Raw genomic sequence first — 18,004 nt, forward strand, 5'->3', positions numbered from 1 at the left:
CTGTTTAATGTGCTCGAAATACTTAGAGCTTCCATGGCCAAGATAGTAATTTAATTCTGATTATTTAATTTAATACTGATTTAGCTGTACAGATGTTAAAAGGCAACACAGTGTTCACAAACTGTTACTTTAAAATTTTAAATTTGAGTCTTACTTTTTCCTCAAGGTGTTATGTAACATTGATGAACTGTTTGAACGGGAAGAGCTTTCAGCCGCTCCTGATTCTGGCTGGCCAGACTGCTTTAATAGTGGCGTATTTGTATTTCGACCTTCCTTACAAACATATAACCTTCTGCTGCAGTTTGCTACTGAACATGGCAGCTTTGATGGTAAGTCTCTGCTGGCCTGGAGAACATAGCACAAGAAATTATCCTTACCCTCCACAAGCTAGTTCTCCACAACTGTACAGAGCCAAGTGTTCTACTAACCACAACAGAAAGAGGAAAGGACGGTACTCAAGGTTTAAATTTAAAAAAAACCTAACGGGCAGATCCTCACCTGACGTTAAGTTGTCATAGCTCCAGTTTACACTAGTTGAGGATCTAACACTAGAGCTCTTGATCAGATAAGATGGACAGGGATTACTTCTGTAGCTCTGCCTCACTATACATTATTTCATTTAAAGCTTACCTTAAAACAAATATTATTTTCTTTGTCAATACCTATAAGCGGAAACATAGTCAAATTGCTAAGTGTGGATACAAAAGAATAGCACAAGCACATAGGGACAAAACCAGAAAGGCTAATGAACCTAATGAGTTACAACTAGCAAGGCACATAAAAGGCAATAAGAAGAGGGTCTATAAATACATTAGGATCAAGAGAAAGACGAAAGAAAGTGTAGACCCTCTGCTTATTGAGGAAGGGGAGCTAATAACAGATGACATCAAGAAGGGTGAAGTGTTTAATGCCTATTTTACTTCAGTCTTCTCTAAAAAGGTAAATTGTTACTAGATAGTTCAACAGTTCCCGACCTGGGATGTGGGACCCCTTTGTGGGGAAGGGGGCACCAAAGATTACAGGGGGTCCATGAGGCTTCAGTGATATTGAGGTCCTTAACCCCCCCTTTCTCCCCCGAGTGTCAGCCGGAGTGGAAGAGCAGCCTCCCTGATCTCTGTGCCAGGCTCAGCCACTGCCCCCCTCTCCTGCCCTGTGTCCTGTGCTGGCTGAGCAAAGCAGCCCTCAGAACAGCACCCCTGAGCTCTGTGCCAGCCTAAGCAAAGGAGCAGCCCCCGCAGCCTCAAGCCAGCTGGGTGCCTGGCCGGAGCAGAGCAGCTCCATGTTGGTGGGGGCCTGGAGCAGCCCTGGCCCAGCCCACCAGTGCCCACTGCCTCCATTACCCTCCGTCCGTGAGGGATGGGAAATGGCGGGGCCACATGGGGCATGCAGTGGCAGCTGCGTCAGGGAAGGGTTTGCTTCTTACTCAGGAGAAATTTATTATTATTATTTTATGTAATTTAGTATTGTTGTTATCATTATATGTGTTTATAGGGGTTATATGTGTTTATGGCCGGTGAGAGGATGGGGTGCACGGGGGGGGGGGGGGAGGGAGGGAGGGAGGGATGTGTTTTACCTAGTGTTAACAAGTGTGGCTTTCACTCAGAAAGGTTGGGAACCACTGAGATAGTTTACACAGTTAATATTAACAACAAGGGGGAAGGAATACAAGCCAAAATAGGGAAAAACAGATTAAAGAATATTTAGATGGGTTAGATATATTCAAGTCAGCAGGGCCTGATGAAATTCACCCATAGAGTACTTCAAGAAGTAGCTGAAGCAACCTCAGAACTATTGGTGATTATCTTTGAGAACTCATAGAGGATGGGTTAAGTCTCGGAGGACTGGAGAAGGGCAAACATATTACCTATCTTTAAAAAGGGGAACAAAGAGAACTCAGGGACTTATAGACCATTTAGCCTAACTTGGATACCTGAAAAGATATTGGAACAAATTATTACACAATCAGTTGTAAGAACCTAGAGATGAATAGGGGTATAAGGAATAGCCAGCATGGATCCGTCATGAACTAATTATGCCAAACCAATGTAATTTCCTTTTTGGCATGGTTATTGACCTCGTGGATAGGGGGAAGCTGTAGATGTGATGTATCTTAATTTTTGTAAGCTTTTGAGGCTGTCTCACATGTCATTTTCATAAGCAAACTAGGAAAATGTGGTCTAAATGATGTGGTCTATAAGGTGGGTGCAAAACTGGTTGAAAGACTGTACTCAGAGTAGTTATCCATGGTTCACTGTCAAACTGGGAGTGCATATCTATTAGGCTCCCATAGTGGTAATAATCAATATTTTCATTAATGACGTGTATTATGGAGTAGAGAGTTTGCTTACAAAACTTGTGGATGACACCAAACTGTGAAGGGTTTCAAGCCTGGAGGACAAGATTAGAATTCAAATAGACCTTGAGAAATTGGAGCATAGATGTGAAAACAAGATGAAATTCAAGAAAGACCAATACTATCCTTAGAAAGGAATAATCACATGCAGAGCTATAAAATGGGGAATAATGGGCTAGGCAGCGTAATGCAGAAAAGCATCTGGGGATAGTAGTGGATCACAAATTGAATATGAACCAGCAATTTGATTCAATAGCAAAAAAGGTTAATATCTTTGTGGGATGTATTAACAGGAATGTCATATATAAAACATGGGAGGTAATTGTCCCATTCTACTCTGCAGTGGTAAGGCCTCAACTGAAGTAGTGTGTCCAGTTCTGGACGTCATACTTGAAGAAGGATGTTGACAATTTGTAGAGAGTCCAGAGGAGAATGACAAAAGTGATAAAATGTCTGGAAAACCTGGTCAATAAGGAAAAGTTAGAAAAAAAATGGGCATATTTAGTCTTGAGAAAAGAAGACCAAGGGAGGATCTAATTAGTCTTCAAATATGCAAAGGGCTGTTACAAAGAGTATGGTGATCAATTGTTCTCCATGTCCCCTTATGGTAGGAGAAGCAGCAATTGGCTTAATCTGCAGCAGGGGGGATTTTGGTTTGATATTAGGAAAAGTTTTCTAACTCTCAGATAAGCATTGGAATAGGCTTCCAGGGGAGGTTGTGGAATTCCCATCATTGGAGGTTTTTTAAGAAAAGCTTTGACAAACACCTGTCAGAGATGATCGAGGTTTAATTGGTTCTGCCTAAGTGCAGGGGTCTGAGTAGGTAACCTCTCAAGGTCCTTTCCACCCCAGCATTTCTGAGATTCTGTGAGCTCTTAATTTCTGTTTCCTTCCATTCTTTATTATTTGATAAATGTATTTAGTTCTCATCTAATCAAATTCAAACTGTATAAATGTATTTTGTATTTATATTAATATTTTAGCCAGTAGGGCCCTAATTCTGCAAACAGTTGCACACTGGCATCACACTATTGTTTTTGTTACTTCATCTTCCCATCCACCATCACCTCGGTTGTCTCTTTTGTCTGTTTCTTGCAGCTGCTTACTGGCAATTTTAACCCAATTGGAAGACGTTGCAGTTATTTCTCATACACAAACTGGGTTTTGAAAGACGACTGCACTGAATATTAATATAACTTCCTCTTTGGATTCTAAAGGGTTAAGCTAAAACACTGGGGGGGACACAGATTTACCTAATGACATCACTGTCAGAGCTAGATTGTGCTTTTACCAAGCGTCTGGTTTGCTGTGCAGTTGTGAAGCTGCAGGAACAGTATAGGGAAGGGACAGTGGTTCTTGCATAGATCAGCTCCATTGCCTGGTTTGCAGGGGAGGTGGAGCCCAGACTCCACTCACCTGCTCAGGAGGAGCAAGAAATGGGTGCACCCCCGGCTCACGGTCCAGGGAGACTGCACAGGATCAAGATGTTAAGTACCTCAGAAGCAGGAAGCCTGCTAAACAACCAGTGGGGACACTGGACGATAGAGATGTTAAAGGAGCACTCAAGGAAGATAAGATTATTGTGGAGAAATAAAAATGAAATCTTTTCATTGGCCTTCATGACTGAGGATGTGAGGGAAATTGCCAAACCTGAGCCATTCTTTTTAGGGTACAAATCTGAGGAATTGTCCCAGGTTGAGGTGGCATTAGAGGAGGTTTGGGAACAAACTGATAAATTCAACAGTAATAAGTTGCCAGGACCAGATGGTATCCACCCAAGGGTTCTGAAGGAGCTCAAATGTGAAATTGCAGAACTACTAATTGTGGTAGGTAACTCATCATTTAAATCAGCTTCTGGATCAGATGACTGGAGAATAGCTAATGTGATGCTAATTTTTAAAAGAGGCTCCAGGGGAAATCCCGGCACTTAAAGGTTGGTAAGACTAACTTCAGTACCAGGCAAATTGGTGAGGCATGATTTCCCTTTAAAAAAACCATGTTGACTCGTCCCCAACAAATCGTATGCATCTATGTGTTTGATAATTCTGTTCTTTACTATAGTTTCAACTAATCTAGAATTCTTTGCGGGGGTCAACAGGCATGTAGACGAGTGATCCAGTTGCATTAGATTTTCAGAACGCCTTTGACAAGTTCCCTCACCAAAGGCTCTTAAGCAAAGTAAGCGATCATGGGATAAGAGGGATCAGTAACTGGTTAAAACATAGGAAAGAAAGGGTAGGAATAAATGGTCAGTTTTCAGAATGGAGAGCGGCAAATAGAGGTGTCCCCCAGGGGTCTGTACTGGGACCAGTATTGTTCAACATATTCATAAATGATCTGAAAAAAGGGGTAAACAGTGAGGTGGCAAAATTTGCGGATGATACAAAAGTACTCAAGATAGTTAAGTCCAAAGCAGACTGTGAAGAGTTATAGATGGCTTTCACAAAACTGAGTGACAATTAATAAAAGCAAAGTAATGCACATTGGAAAATATAATCCTAACTATACATATAAAATGATGGAGTCTAAATTAGCTAAATTAGAAAGAGAGAAAGAGATCTTGGAGTCATTGTGCATACTTCTCTGAAAACATCCACTCAATGAGCAGCAGCAGTCAAAAAACCTAACAGAATGTTGGGAATCATTAGGAAAGGGAGAGATAACAAGAGAGAAAATATCATATTGCCTCTTCATAAATCCATGGAATGCCTGCATCTTGAATTCTGCGTGCAGACCTGGTCGCCCCATCTCAAAAGAGATATATTGGAATTAGAAAAGGTACAGAAGAGGGCACTAAAATGATTAGGGATATAGCAAAGCTTACATTTGAGGAGAGATTAATAAGACTGGGACTTTTCACTTGGAAAAGAGACGACTAAGGGGGGGATATGATAGAATCATAGAAGATTAAGGTTGGAAGGGATCTCAGGAGGTCATCTAGTCCCACCCCCTGATCAAAGCAGGACCAAACCCAACTAAATCATCCCAGCCAGGGCTTTGTCAAGCCGGGGCTTTAAAACCTCTAAGGATGGAGATTCCACCACCTCCCTGGGTAACCCATTCCAGTGCTTCACCACCCTCCTAGTCAAAAAGATTTTCCTAATATCCAACCTAGACATCTCCCTCTGCAACTTGAGATCACTGTTCCTTGTTTTGTCGTCTGCCACCCCTGAGAACAGCCTAACTCCATCCTCTTTGGAACCCCCCTTGAGACAGTTGAAGGCTGCTATCAAATCTTCTGCAGATTAAATAAGACCAGTTCCCTTAGCCTCGCCTCATAAATCATGTGCTCCAGCCCCCTAATCAGTTTCGTTGCTCTCTGCTGGACTCTCTTCAATTTGTCCACATCCTTCCTGTAGTGGCGGGGCCCTAAACTGTACACAGTACTCCAAATGTGGCCTCACCAATGCTGAATAGAGGGGAATAATCACTTTCCTAGATCTGCTGGCAATGCTCCTACCAATGCAGCCCAATATGCTCTTAGCCTTCTTGGGAATAAGGGCACACTGTTAACTCATATCCAACTTCTTGTCCACTGTAACCCCCAGGACCTTTTCTGCAGAACTTCTGCTTAGTCAGTCAGTCTCTAGTCTGTAGCAGTGCATGGGATTCTTCCATTTTAAGTGCAGGACTCTGCCCTTCGCCTTGTTGAACTTCTTCCGATTTCTTTTGGCCCAATCCTCCAATTTGGCTAGGTTACTCTGTATCCTAGATCTACCCTCCAGCATGTCTACCATTCCCCCCAGCTTAGTGTCATCTGCAAACTTGCTGAGGGTGCAATCCACTCTATCATCCAGATCATTAATGAAGATGTTGAACAAAATTGGCCCCAAAACTGATCTTGGGGCACTCTGCTTGTTACCGGCTGCCAACTAGATAATGAGCCGTTGATAACTACCTATTGAGCCCGATGATCCAGCCAGCCTTTCTATCCACTTTATAGTCCATTCATCCAACCCATACTTTTTTAACTTGCTGGCAAAAATACTGTGGGAGATTGTATCAAAAACTTTGCTAAAGTCAAAGTTTATCATGTCCATGCCTTTCCCACATCCACAGAGCCAGTCATCTCATCATAGAAGGCAATCTCGTTGGTCAGGCATGACTTGCCCTTGGTGAATTCATGCTGACTGTTCCTGATCACCTTCCTCTTCTCCAAATTATGACTGGTGTGGAGAAAGTAAATAAGGAAGTGTTGTTTATTCTTCTGATAACACAAGAACTAGGGGTCACCAAATAAAATTAATAAGCAGCAGGTTTAAATTGAACAAAAGGAAGTGTTTCTTCACACAACACATGGTCAACCTGTGGAACTCCTTGCCAGAGGATGTTGTGAATTCCAAGACTATAATAATGGCATAAGAAAAGAAAAGTTCATGGAGGATAGATCCATCAATGGGTATTAACCAGGGTAGGCAGGGATTGTTGTTTGCCACAGGCTGGGAATGGCCAAAGGGATGGATCACTTGATGATTACCTGTTCTATTCATTCCCTGTGAAGCACCTGGCATTGGCCACTGTTGGAAGACAGGATACTGGGCTAGTAGGACTACTTGTCTGACCCACTATGGCCATTCTTATGCAGGATTATAAACCTGTGTGAGTATGTAGTCTGACTCACTCAAGTTTTAGTCCAGAGAGTCTCAGTTGCACTCTTTTTTTTTTTTTCTTGCTCAGCACTGAATTTTTCTCTTGATAATTAAATTTTCACACAAATTGTAGTATACATGAACATTTTGTTTATGCTGTTTTATAATTTTATTTATTCTGTAGGTGGAGATCAAGGCTTATTAAATAGTTTCTTCAGTAACTGGGCAACAACAGATATTGGCAAACATTTACCATTTATCTATAACTTAAGCAGTAGTGCTATCTACACGTATGTTCCTGCTTTCAAACAGTAAGTAGTATTACTGGTGGATGATTGCAATCCTCTACAGCCCTTTAATGTATTTTGTCCATTTGTAAGAGAAGAGGACCTATTCTGTGACCCATTCTGAAACTTGTTAATTAGAAGTTATTAGATTGACATACAATATGAAATCATGCAACAAATTGAAGTACGGTAATGCAGAGCCTTTAGTATCTGGTCTGATACAGAATACCAAAATTTCTTAATATTTAGTATTGTTAAAAGTAGCTCTTATAATATAGAACAAAAGTAAAAGTTGAAAGATTACTTGAATTGTTATATCTTGGTTGATATGTCACTTCGGTGACACTTTTATATTCTACAAACCATAGATTATCTAATGGCTAGGTTCTCGTATTCTTACTGCAAAAGTAGCTCCACTGATTTTCATTAGAGTTTCTCACAGTGTAATGGTATTGAAATATGGGCATAAAACTCTGCCTTGAAACAAAGTTGGTGCTAGCAATTATTATATGATTTCAAAAGCTCTTATTATTTCTTTAATAAGCTTTTGTGTACATTGTTAGAAGCATGATTATGAGAAAAAGTTTTCCAAAAGTGCGTCGTGAATCTGATGATCCATTAGTGCGAACTAAGATGAACTTCTTCTGCAGTTTGAACTGGCTAATTTAAATAATGGAACCACAAAAATCACTAATTTTGCTGCTTTGATATTTAATAAAGTGATTTTTATTAGTTTGTGAGTGGAATGTTCAAGAAGAGACGATATTAGATTTAGTCTTTTTTTTCCTTCATGAACACTTTCCATTGGAATCAGCAGTAGGAAACAAGTGGCAATGCAATCTTTCATTTCCTTTCTTCCAAGCAACTCAGATTAATAAGATAAAATAATTTAATTCAATACAGTTTTCAATTATTCTGCATAACCGAGATGACATCTGGTCATATTTCTTTGACGTCTTATTAATATATTGTCATGAGTAGCTGCTGCAAGATGTCAATTGCCACAGCATCAAGAGTACACATTTCTTATGAAATGCTACTCGGAATGTATTCATTCCTATATCACAACTTTGTATTTCTCACCTCTACAGTTTCGGCGGAGATGCAAAGGTAGTTCATTTTTTGGGGCCAGCAAAGCCCTGGAACCAGAAGTACAACCCTCAAACAAGAACAGTTGTGCAGGATGGCTCCACCTCAGGATCTCAGCATCAATTCTCATTTCTTGTACTTTGGTGGAAGATCTACTATGCTAACATATTGCCTTTGTTAGAAAAACTTCAACAGGTGGAAGACTCAGAATCCCAGGGACAAAAGGTAAGATGGAGTCTTGGGGAAAAAAGACATTAATGGGAATATGCTAAAATTGAAACACCAATAAAAATTCCATAAATAAAAATAAATTACATATTTGACTTTTTTGGGGTGGGGTAACAAGTGCAACGGGAAAGCATGATGGCTTTTAGATTGGCAATAAATCTGCAATGACTATTTTTAAATGCAGATGTTGTCTACAGATGGATGTGATAACTATACATTTGTGCGAAATATTAGCTTATGATTATTAGTGCTCCAAAATTTTTTCCTTTGTATCAAAAGTAAAGACAATTAAAGAATAACATTTACAAATTGAGACTTAAAACCCCCCTCAAAACCTCTCTCCACAAACCTTGGAGCCAGATTTTCAGCTGGTGTAAATCAGCATTACTTCCTTATCTTTGATTAAACTAAGCTGAGGACCTGGCCATAGAATACAGTCACTTTATCTTTTCAGAACTGCATTGTAACTGTTCTTAGGAGGGTCATAGCATCTCAATTTACTGCATAAAGTTCACCTGAACAAAGACTGAATATTTATGTGTAGGAAATAGTTTGCTGTAGCTTTACAACTGTAAGCATGCAATTTGGCACTTTAAGTTTGAAGTAAAACTTGCAAAAAAAAAAAAAAAAAAAAAAAAAAATTAGTTGTCTCATCAAGGAATATTTTGCATGTTTAATTTGCATGTTTAAAGTGGCTATAGTGGAACAGTTGCTGATAAATGGATTAGATTGTGGTTTCAAAAGAGATAAAGCAGCAACTAGAAGAAGCGGGGGCAGGGAATCCTTTGATTTTGATTGATACACATATTATAAATTGCATCTCCTTGATACATGTAAATGGATTTTCACAACTGTGTGTTTAGAATTGGATGATGATAATGATAAAAACTTAAACAGGCCCATAAAATCAGTTGGAGTGTTGCCACTTATGTGAATAGAATCTTATAAAACTTTTCTTATGCTTAGTAAACTGGGAGAAAGAAGAGAGAGAAGAAGAGAAACTGCTGGTTATAGATATTTGCAATTTTTGTTTATCTAACTTTTGTCCCTCAATACTTGATGTAATAAAACAACAACAGAACTAAGATAGCATAGAAATAGAATAATTTCTTATTGGTGGGTGGGGCGGCTTTTACAGGTTTGTATTAAGGACTTGATTCATCTCCCACTGAAGACAATGGGAGTTGGATTGGCTATAAAGTTAGGGTAGAAGATTTGCACTGAAACCTATGCCCCAGTTTGGGGAGAAAAGAAACCCCCTCAGATTCTTTAGCTCTTTATTCTTTAACTTCTAAAGGCCGTGTGGCAAGCAACAAGAAAATACCACAGTGGAACCTTGTGTCATGAAGAAAATGAAAATGTTTTTTATAATATGTTAACTCACACATACCATAAAACAATTTGTTGCAAAATTCCTCTCATAGTGATGTGATGTGATTTGTTTTTGCTAGCACATTTTCAGTGGAGATGAAATTAGACCGAAAAATGTGAATCCTCTTGTTATCAATTCTCTGCAAATCCCTGTGTTTCCAGAACAGACATCTGAAATGGACATCACTGCCTGCCCACCTGAAGAGTTAGATAATAAAACTGTATGTACAATCTATATATTTATTTTGAAAATATACAGGTATCTAGGCACTAACAGTGATGGACATGTTTATGATGATATGCATGTAAGCCTCTAAACAAAGAATTTCATTAAGCATTTGATCTTGACAATAACGTCCTCTTCAATTTAGCATTGGTACTTGAATTCTCATATTAGATTCAGAAATAAATTAAAGTCTCATAATGAAAATATATTGTCTTTAATCTTCAGTCAAGAATGTTTCTAATGTATCTGGAGGCTAAAAAATTTGCATTGAACCTTGCCAAGAGAATATTTATTGACAAGTTAGTCGGTGTTAAATAAATCATAGGGAAATTCTACTGCCTAAGTAACATTATTGAGTTACAGTATTCTTTTAATTGTATAATTTAAAACTGGAATCTTTTAATCATCAATATCTACAGAGGTTGTTGTTTGTATTCCTTAGACCGTTTCCTAGTCTGAATTCTTCTGATATAGATGTGTACCATTCACTTCTGTAAAGCAGTTTGAGTTTCCCTGTGATGAGTACTCAGGGTCTGAGCCTCCTTTCACATAAACTTGTTTTACACTTGTGTATATCAGTTTACTTAATTGGGAATTGCTTATATGCTCATTTGAGTGAGATTTGACTTGGGTGAACAATATTCTATTCATCATGGCATCTTAAAACCTTGTCCATAATAGTGCTTTTATACCATGCAGAGATACAGGCCGTAAAAGTTTGTTTTGTAATACCTGCTATATTATGGTAAATTGGGAGAAATTAAATCAAATTGTAGCTGCAGTGTCACCTGCTGTTTGTTTTTACCGATTACTCTCCCAATACAGTGACCAAACTAAATAACCAAATGGTTTTAACTGCAGATATAATTTTCCTCATTTTAATAGATAAATCTGTGTCAATGATTCATAATGTTACAGTGTTTGTGTGTTATAAACATATCACTATTATAGTGATAGGACCATTACTGTAGAAAAGTATGGTGTATATTTTTTGTGGAAGTTTTTAGAGAAAAACTGCAAATGAGTTATTTGCAAGAATTACTTTTTAAAAACTGAACTTATTTAAAGGATTTTAATTTTTGCTGGACCTTTCTGATGATGATGATGGAATGCTGTTAGACTCAGACTATTACCATATACCTTACTGGATGGTAATACTAGAACACAGTGCTTAACAGGGTTGTTCTTTGGGTTTTTAAAAATATTTGTAAATTGCTATACAAACTGCTAGTTTAATTTTTCTTTAAAATAATATACGAATGCTTTAACGAAAGATGATATAAATTTAAGGCTAAGGGGCCTTTCACTTTAGATGGCCTAATTCCATTGATCTCATGGAGTTATTTCTGTTTTAGTCTGGTGTAAGTGAGAAGACAGTCAAGTTTAAGAGCTCTATGTTTTGACTGCCAGCAGAGGTGAATGTGCCTTTCTGATCACCTATGTAGGCCTGAAATACAGTTTCTGTACTTCCATCTCTGTATGGATCACCTTGGTCTGCTCTCATTTTGGAGGTAGAAATTGATCATCTAGCATTAGAGCAAGCTGAATTTCTAGCCTCTCTAGCCCCAGCTGAAATTTTCTACTGTACAAGTTCTGTTAGTGTAAAAGCTGTGTGAAGGAAAGCAACAATGAATAAAACTTTAAATTTGTGTTTCAGCCACCTGTACATCAAGCTGAACAGCCCAATTCTGAGGTCAGTCTCCCTGAACCAAACAAACCATTAGACCAGCTTGCCTTTCATCCTGCCCCTCAGCACACCTTGAAACAGGTATGTTGAGCTCTTTGTGTTGCATCCTTGTTGCAAGCATTTGTGCATTTACTTCATTCCTTGCCAGCCCCGTTTTGGGAAAGATCAGCTAATTATGATTTAATTTAACAAATATATAAGTCTTAGCTAATCAGTCAGATATGGAAATGATTTCTCTGGATAATTTCGTAGCCATTTCCAGTCCTTGTTTATGAAGCTCACTTTTTAAATATTTATATATTTTCTATCTGAGTGTATATTTCCCCCCAAAGTGGTAAATTTGTGAACTTAGTCTTGGGTATCTTGTAATAAATAGTTGTTTCAATTATAATTGGTGTTTAGTGCTCAAATGTACTATCTGCTGAAATAATTTAAGATAAATATAACAGGTTAAATCTTGGTTCAGTTGAAGTCAATGGGAGTTTTGCCACTGACTTTGACAGAGCTGGGATTTCACTCATAATGTTTAACCTTCTGTCATTAATAATATCCAAAAGTTAGCTTTAGTTCATTTAATAAAAGGTAACTAAATGGGTTAGCATGTATTAGTAGGGATTACATATTTACTTAGGAAATAAGTGCCAGATTTTGTTAAAGGGCATATCTCCAGGGAGTACGTATGCTCTGTAGAACTTTGTTCTTTGGTTGTTGGGCCTTAAGTATATGAATTGGGAGCTGAGGAGAAAGATATGGAGTTTCATTTTTGAAGGATCCTTATCATGAATTTCTTGCAATATTATGTGAACCCTTCTGAATGAGTTAACAATCAATTCTTCTTAGCTCATAACATCAGAGGAGCTGCTTCTCGGTGTACCTTCCTGAGCAGTATATTCAGATGGAGCAAACTTTCAACTACTACTTTATCAGTTGAGACTGTCTTTAGATAGTTGATGTTAAATCCACAGTATTTTAAATTTTAGATTTGGAGTGTACTATATGAAAAGGCTTAAAATCTGAGACTAACTTTTAGGATTGCAAAATATCTAATGAAATATTACTATCTCTGATATACTTTTCAAGTATGAATAATAGTATAATAGTCAGACAAGTAAGACAAAATAAATGCCAGATAAGTTTCCTGTGATTTTATTTTATTTTAAAGCTGATTTAGGAACTGTTAACACTTGGATCTCTGCTGAAATCGCCTGTGGCTCTTCAATTTCCATCAATAGTAGGACTGTCAAATGTGAGGCATACACCATTAATCCTATAGTAGTATTGCTGCTGTCTGCCCCACATGGTTTGGAGAGGTACTATATTAAATAGCTTCATGCTTTTTCTTATAATTATTACATAAGGGTTATATCATGCTATAAAGAAAATTAAGATTGAAGTCATTTAGCAGGAGGTACTCTCATACTGAATGAACAACTGTTCCCTCCTTTCTGCTTGTAAGTCTGTCTATATTTTTTTACTTGAATTCTCATTTTAGCCTTTGAATGAACTTGATTTTAGGTGTACTCTAGAGTAAAGTAAAATCCCTCTCTCCGTTAACCTGTGCATTGTGCATCATTTCTACATATAGATTTTATTTAAGCAACAGGTGTTGGGAATTTTTACATTCTACTCTTTTCTATATAGTCATCTGATCCTTGATTTTATTACTGACATCTTTGTAAGATCAATTAATAATTTTTCTTCCCCTAGGTTATACTTGCCTTTACAGAAATGAAATGATCTGTAGTTGGTGTGACCAGAAAGGAAGATCTGTTAGACCTTGATCTGGAGTCAAACAGGACAGTTTGCTACAGATAGCATATGTCAGAGATAAAATATATGAAAATTAATGATTGCATTCTGGATCTTTTTACTTTCATGAGTAAGGACTATTTGTATTAGTAATGGAGTACAGGGTTAGGTCCTAGGTTAGTCTGGCATATTGTTTTTGTTTAAATCTTTATGCATATGGAACAGGTGTGTTGACTTCTGCTTTACTTCCAATTGTATATTAGAGCCCCTGTTTCACAAGGATGGGTCTATCATAGGTATTACAGAAAGGAAATTCCATTTACAGTATATTACTTTCCCCTTTAATTGATTTAATTACATCAATACTTGTTCATTATCTTTCATTCACATAATAACCTTTGCTAATTGCGTCTCCAAACCAAAACTGGCAAATTTGTAATATCCCTCAGAGGAGCAAACTATCTTTCCACTGAATGGTAGTTTTAATTAAAATGTACAAGAGTTACAGGATGGTTAGTGAGACAGATATCTGATGAATGCTGCTGTTTCTAGCCTGAATACTTACTGCCTTGTCCGCTAACTCTTTGGAGATCATACAAAACTATGATCCCAGCCTGGCACTGGGATCTGCTAGTACCAATGCCTCTGTCCATGTGGAGTCCTGCTGAAGTTATTCAGACTCCACACAGGTGCAGGGTCACAACTTTATATAATGAAGAGGCTTATTCATATGTATCCTCATTAAAAACTCATTTTTGTTAGCATTTCTGAATTTGCCAGATTGTGAGTTAAGGTATGGGCATATGTTTGACTGTTTCAAAGATACTTTACTAAGTGATACAGCTGGGAAAATGTGGCCACATCATGGAAATCATAATGAACAATGTCTTCAGAATGGCAATTTTGGTTTGGATGATTGAAATGTAGAAACTGATTTTAAATCCATTACTAAATGAGGCTAATGTAAGTGACTGTTTCATTCCCTAGGATGAGACTACCCATCCTGTTCCTGAGCTGTCCGTTCAGCTCAAACCAGAGGAACCAAATGCAGAAGAAGAACGGAAGAAGTGGGAGGAAGGCCGTATGGACTACATGGGGAAGGATGCTTTTGAACATATTAAAAAGAAATTGGATACCTTTTTGAAGTAGACTTTATTGTAATGCAATGTATTGACCAGCCACTGTTTGCATTTGTGGTGTACATGCAACCCCTGGGATGTTTTGTTATCTTGAGATATTATCCTTTGATATTGAAGTTAAAATGGATCTCCTGTTTTAAGAAAAAAAATGCAATTGTAGCACCACTGGTTTTTTTTAAACTGTTGTGCCTGCCTCATATTTATTGCTGACCTATAGTGCCTCATGAAATAGTAGTGCAGAAATTATGACATCTCCACATGACACCCCTGCATTAAGGAAAAAAGTCCTGTAGTATTCTGCAGTCATGTCCAAAATATTAGAACTAATAATAAACTTCCAGAGGAGATTAGATTAATCCTGAAGATTTCCACCTTTAGAAAATGCTGCAAAACATTTATGAAAGCTTCACCATAGAACCAGAATGACATTCACACCATTGTACATAAGCTGACAAAGGGGAAAAGCCAAAGGAGGAAACCTTGGCTCCATTGAAATCAGTGGCAAAACTCCTGTTGACTTCAGTGGGGCTAGGACTTCACCTAGATACTCCAAGAAGTCTACTGGGGATTTTGTTGTGGAAGGTGCTCAGGTACAAAGCTGATGGGCAACAGTACAATTCAAATAGATTATAATGGTGTGTTACTAGTTTCTTTTGGATCATTGCGATAGAATACAACAGAATTTTTATATGTTACCTTCCTTTGTATATTCAGAGTTTCTCACGTTTTATTATGTATTTTATTAGCTAAATGGTTGGAGGGGGGAAAACACTGCATAGGTCTTTATAAATAACAGCTGTTCTGGTTCATTCTGGTGCTTCAAACAAATTTGTTTACCAGTGCTCCAAACTGCATTTCACAAAGGCACTAAATCTACTAGATGGTACTTGTTTGTATTACAGGCAATTTGGGTGCATTTGAGACAGATAAACTGATACCTATTTAATAAAACAGCTATTAGCTATAAACTAAGGGCCATTTCTGGAAACCAATACAAATGTGTGTACGGTTACTGTTGATACTGTCGGTGAGACTGTGCTGTATTAACTATACTTGTGAGGACATTGTTTTGCAGATTTGGGCTCTTAGATTTAACTTTAATCTCATTGTTAAATAAAAATACATTTCAGAAGACAAACTTGACAGACTAATTTGATAACTCTTGCATTTCAATTTGGGAACTGCTTAAAAAAATCAATGGCATAATATATGGCTCCTTAATAAGAGGTATCTACATAGGATTCTACTGAGGAAAAGAAAAGGTAGCTTTTTTTCAAAATCCTGCACAAATTCATCCAGTAGTAAAGCAGAAAAAGAATCAAAAGGAGTGGAAGAAAGAAAACATGAAACCTTTTGGGTCTTTTTAAAATGGCACTAAAGATTACTTTCACTTTCATGGGTCTAACTACCTCCACTTTTACCCAGCTTCTCTCTTATTTACTCTTAGTACTTTTAGTGGAGTGATTTGGTTTGAGAGAATTCTCAGATTTATGAGGAATATTGCCAGTGTGACCTAAACAGTTTGAAGATTGTTTAAATTGAAAGACTTTTGTTAAAAATGTGAACTCATGCTTTATGCAGCTACATTTTGTGCAGTAACTACTATATTTTACTGGACATGTTAATTAGATTATGGGGGAAATTACTGATTTAAAAGGGAAATCAGTAATTCTAAAAGACTTTCAGAGTAAGTTTATTATTTTAAGTATTAAAGTGAAAAGAGTGATCAGGGAGCACATATGAAGGGAGCTGGGATGTGAAATTGCACGCTTGGTGGTTATGCACTATTTTCCAAGACAGCTAGATTAATAGGAATGTCTGATGTACCACCATAGCATGTATTTAATAATAATGAGAAATTAATCTTTAATATATATAATAAAATCTTAGTCTTATTTTCTGATTGGAGTTTAGTAAGGATTTGGTCCAGTTGTTGATGCTTTTTTCCCCAACCTGTTGGAACACTGGGTTGTGAGTGGGATGAACTCAGGAAGAATAGTGCACAGGGAAGAAATTTGAGTCACTGGTGCTTGGCCTCCTTAGACTAGTTATGTTCTTTATAAACATGTCGAGATGATTTTCAGAAATGCTTCTACATGTTTAAATAGAACAGAAATAGCTGAATAGTTGCTTTTGAAAATCACACCCATATTGTCCTAATGCACTTTGCAGTGACAAATTCTACTGGTGTTAGGATAATGGTCCAAGGCAATTTCTGTGATTACATACCAACTGCAGAGGACAGATGAGCTGGCATTGATCTGGCAACCAAATATTCAATGGCAGACTGCAACTACTGTGAATTTGAGAGGCTGGATACATATCATGGGGGTGAGAGTTGAACAATATCTTTTTAGAGCAGGTGTGATTATGGGAATATAGTGTGAATTTGTTATGTTGCTGTGGCCTGAATCTCCACGAAGTCTTGTGAATTTGAACTGATACATGGGGCTGACATTTGTTAGGATCTGCTTATTATATTAATGACTTTACAATATTTTGTATAGTCTCTTGTTACCAATATGGCTGAAGTTCTACACTGCTATCAAAGAGATAAGGATCAGGGCTCATTTCAATAAGTACTGAATCAGACAGTGTAACTTACTGCAGAGCAGAAGACTCACGCAAGTCTCTACATACCACTTAAGCTCTTAACATGGGTTTAAGTGATGAATTGGTCTTTGTACAAGGTGAAAGTCACACAGAGAAATCGGAAAAGGAAAAGGCTTGAACTAATCCATGTCTATCACATGGCTGATGCAGGATTACAGTTCAAATTTTCATTGTGGAGGGAGTCGCATTCTTGAGTGATTGGTTACTTTTAAATATGTTATTTTTTATTAAATTGGTACTCTGTTGTCAACAGTACTTCCTGGTGAACAGTATTTGCAAACAGCAGCTATGTTTGCCTTGGACCAGGAGAAGGCGTTCACCAGGATGGACCACGGGTATCTCCTTGGCACCCTGCAGGCGTTCAGCTTCAGGCCCCGCTTTGTGGGTTTTCTCCGGGTGCTGTACGCCTCCGCGGAGTGCCTGGTCAAGCTCAATTGGACCGGTCAGCTTCGGAAGAGGAGTGTGTCAAGGCTGCCCGCTGTCAGGCCAGCTGTATGCTCTGGCCATCGAGCCCTTCCTCTGTCTCCTCCACCAGAGGCTGATGGGGTTGGTGCTCCGTGAGCCAGAGCTGAGGCTGGTCCTGTCAGCGTACGCCGACGACATACTCCTCACGGTCCAGGACCCGGGCGACCTGGCGCGGCTGGAGTCCTGCCTGGCTGTCTACTCGGCAGCC

General features: G+C 38.2%; 1 protein-coding gene across 1 annotated transcript in view; it reads left to right on the forward strand.

Annotated features, from left to right (window-relative positions):
- Positions 1-17,586, forward strand: part of GYG2 (glycogenin 2) — a 32,146-nt gene extending 14,560 nt beyond the window's left edge. Inside the window, exons 4-9 of the mRNA XM_067543466.1 lie at positions 167-329; positions 7,127-7,253; positions 8,321-8,543; positions 9,998-10,138; positions 11,801-11,911; positions 14,567-17,586. Of these exons, the coding sequence (XP_067399567.1) occupies positions 167-329; positions 7,127-7,253; positions 8,321-8,543; positions 9,998-10,138; positions 11,801-11,911; positions 14,567-14,728 (927 nt within the window). The 3' untranslated portion in view covers positions 14,729-17,586. The remainder of the gene's footprint in view (positions 1-166; positions 330-7,126; positions 7,254-8,320; positions 8,544-9,997; positions 10,139-11,800; positions 11,912-14,566) is intronic.
- The last annotated feature ends 418 nt before the right edge of the window (positions 17,587-18,004 follow it).

Source organism: Emydura macquarii, unplaced genomic scaffold, assembly GCF_026122565.2.
Source record: "Emydura macquarii macquarii isolate MOO-44397 ecotype Brisbane River unplaced genomic scaffold, CSIRO-AGI_Emac_v2 contig_860, whole genome shotgun sequence".
Lineage (NCBI taxonomy): Eukaryota > Metazoa > Chordata > Testudines > Chelidae > Emydura > Emydura macquarii.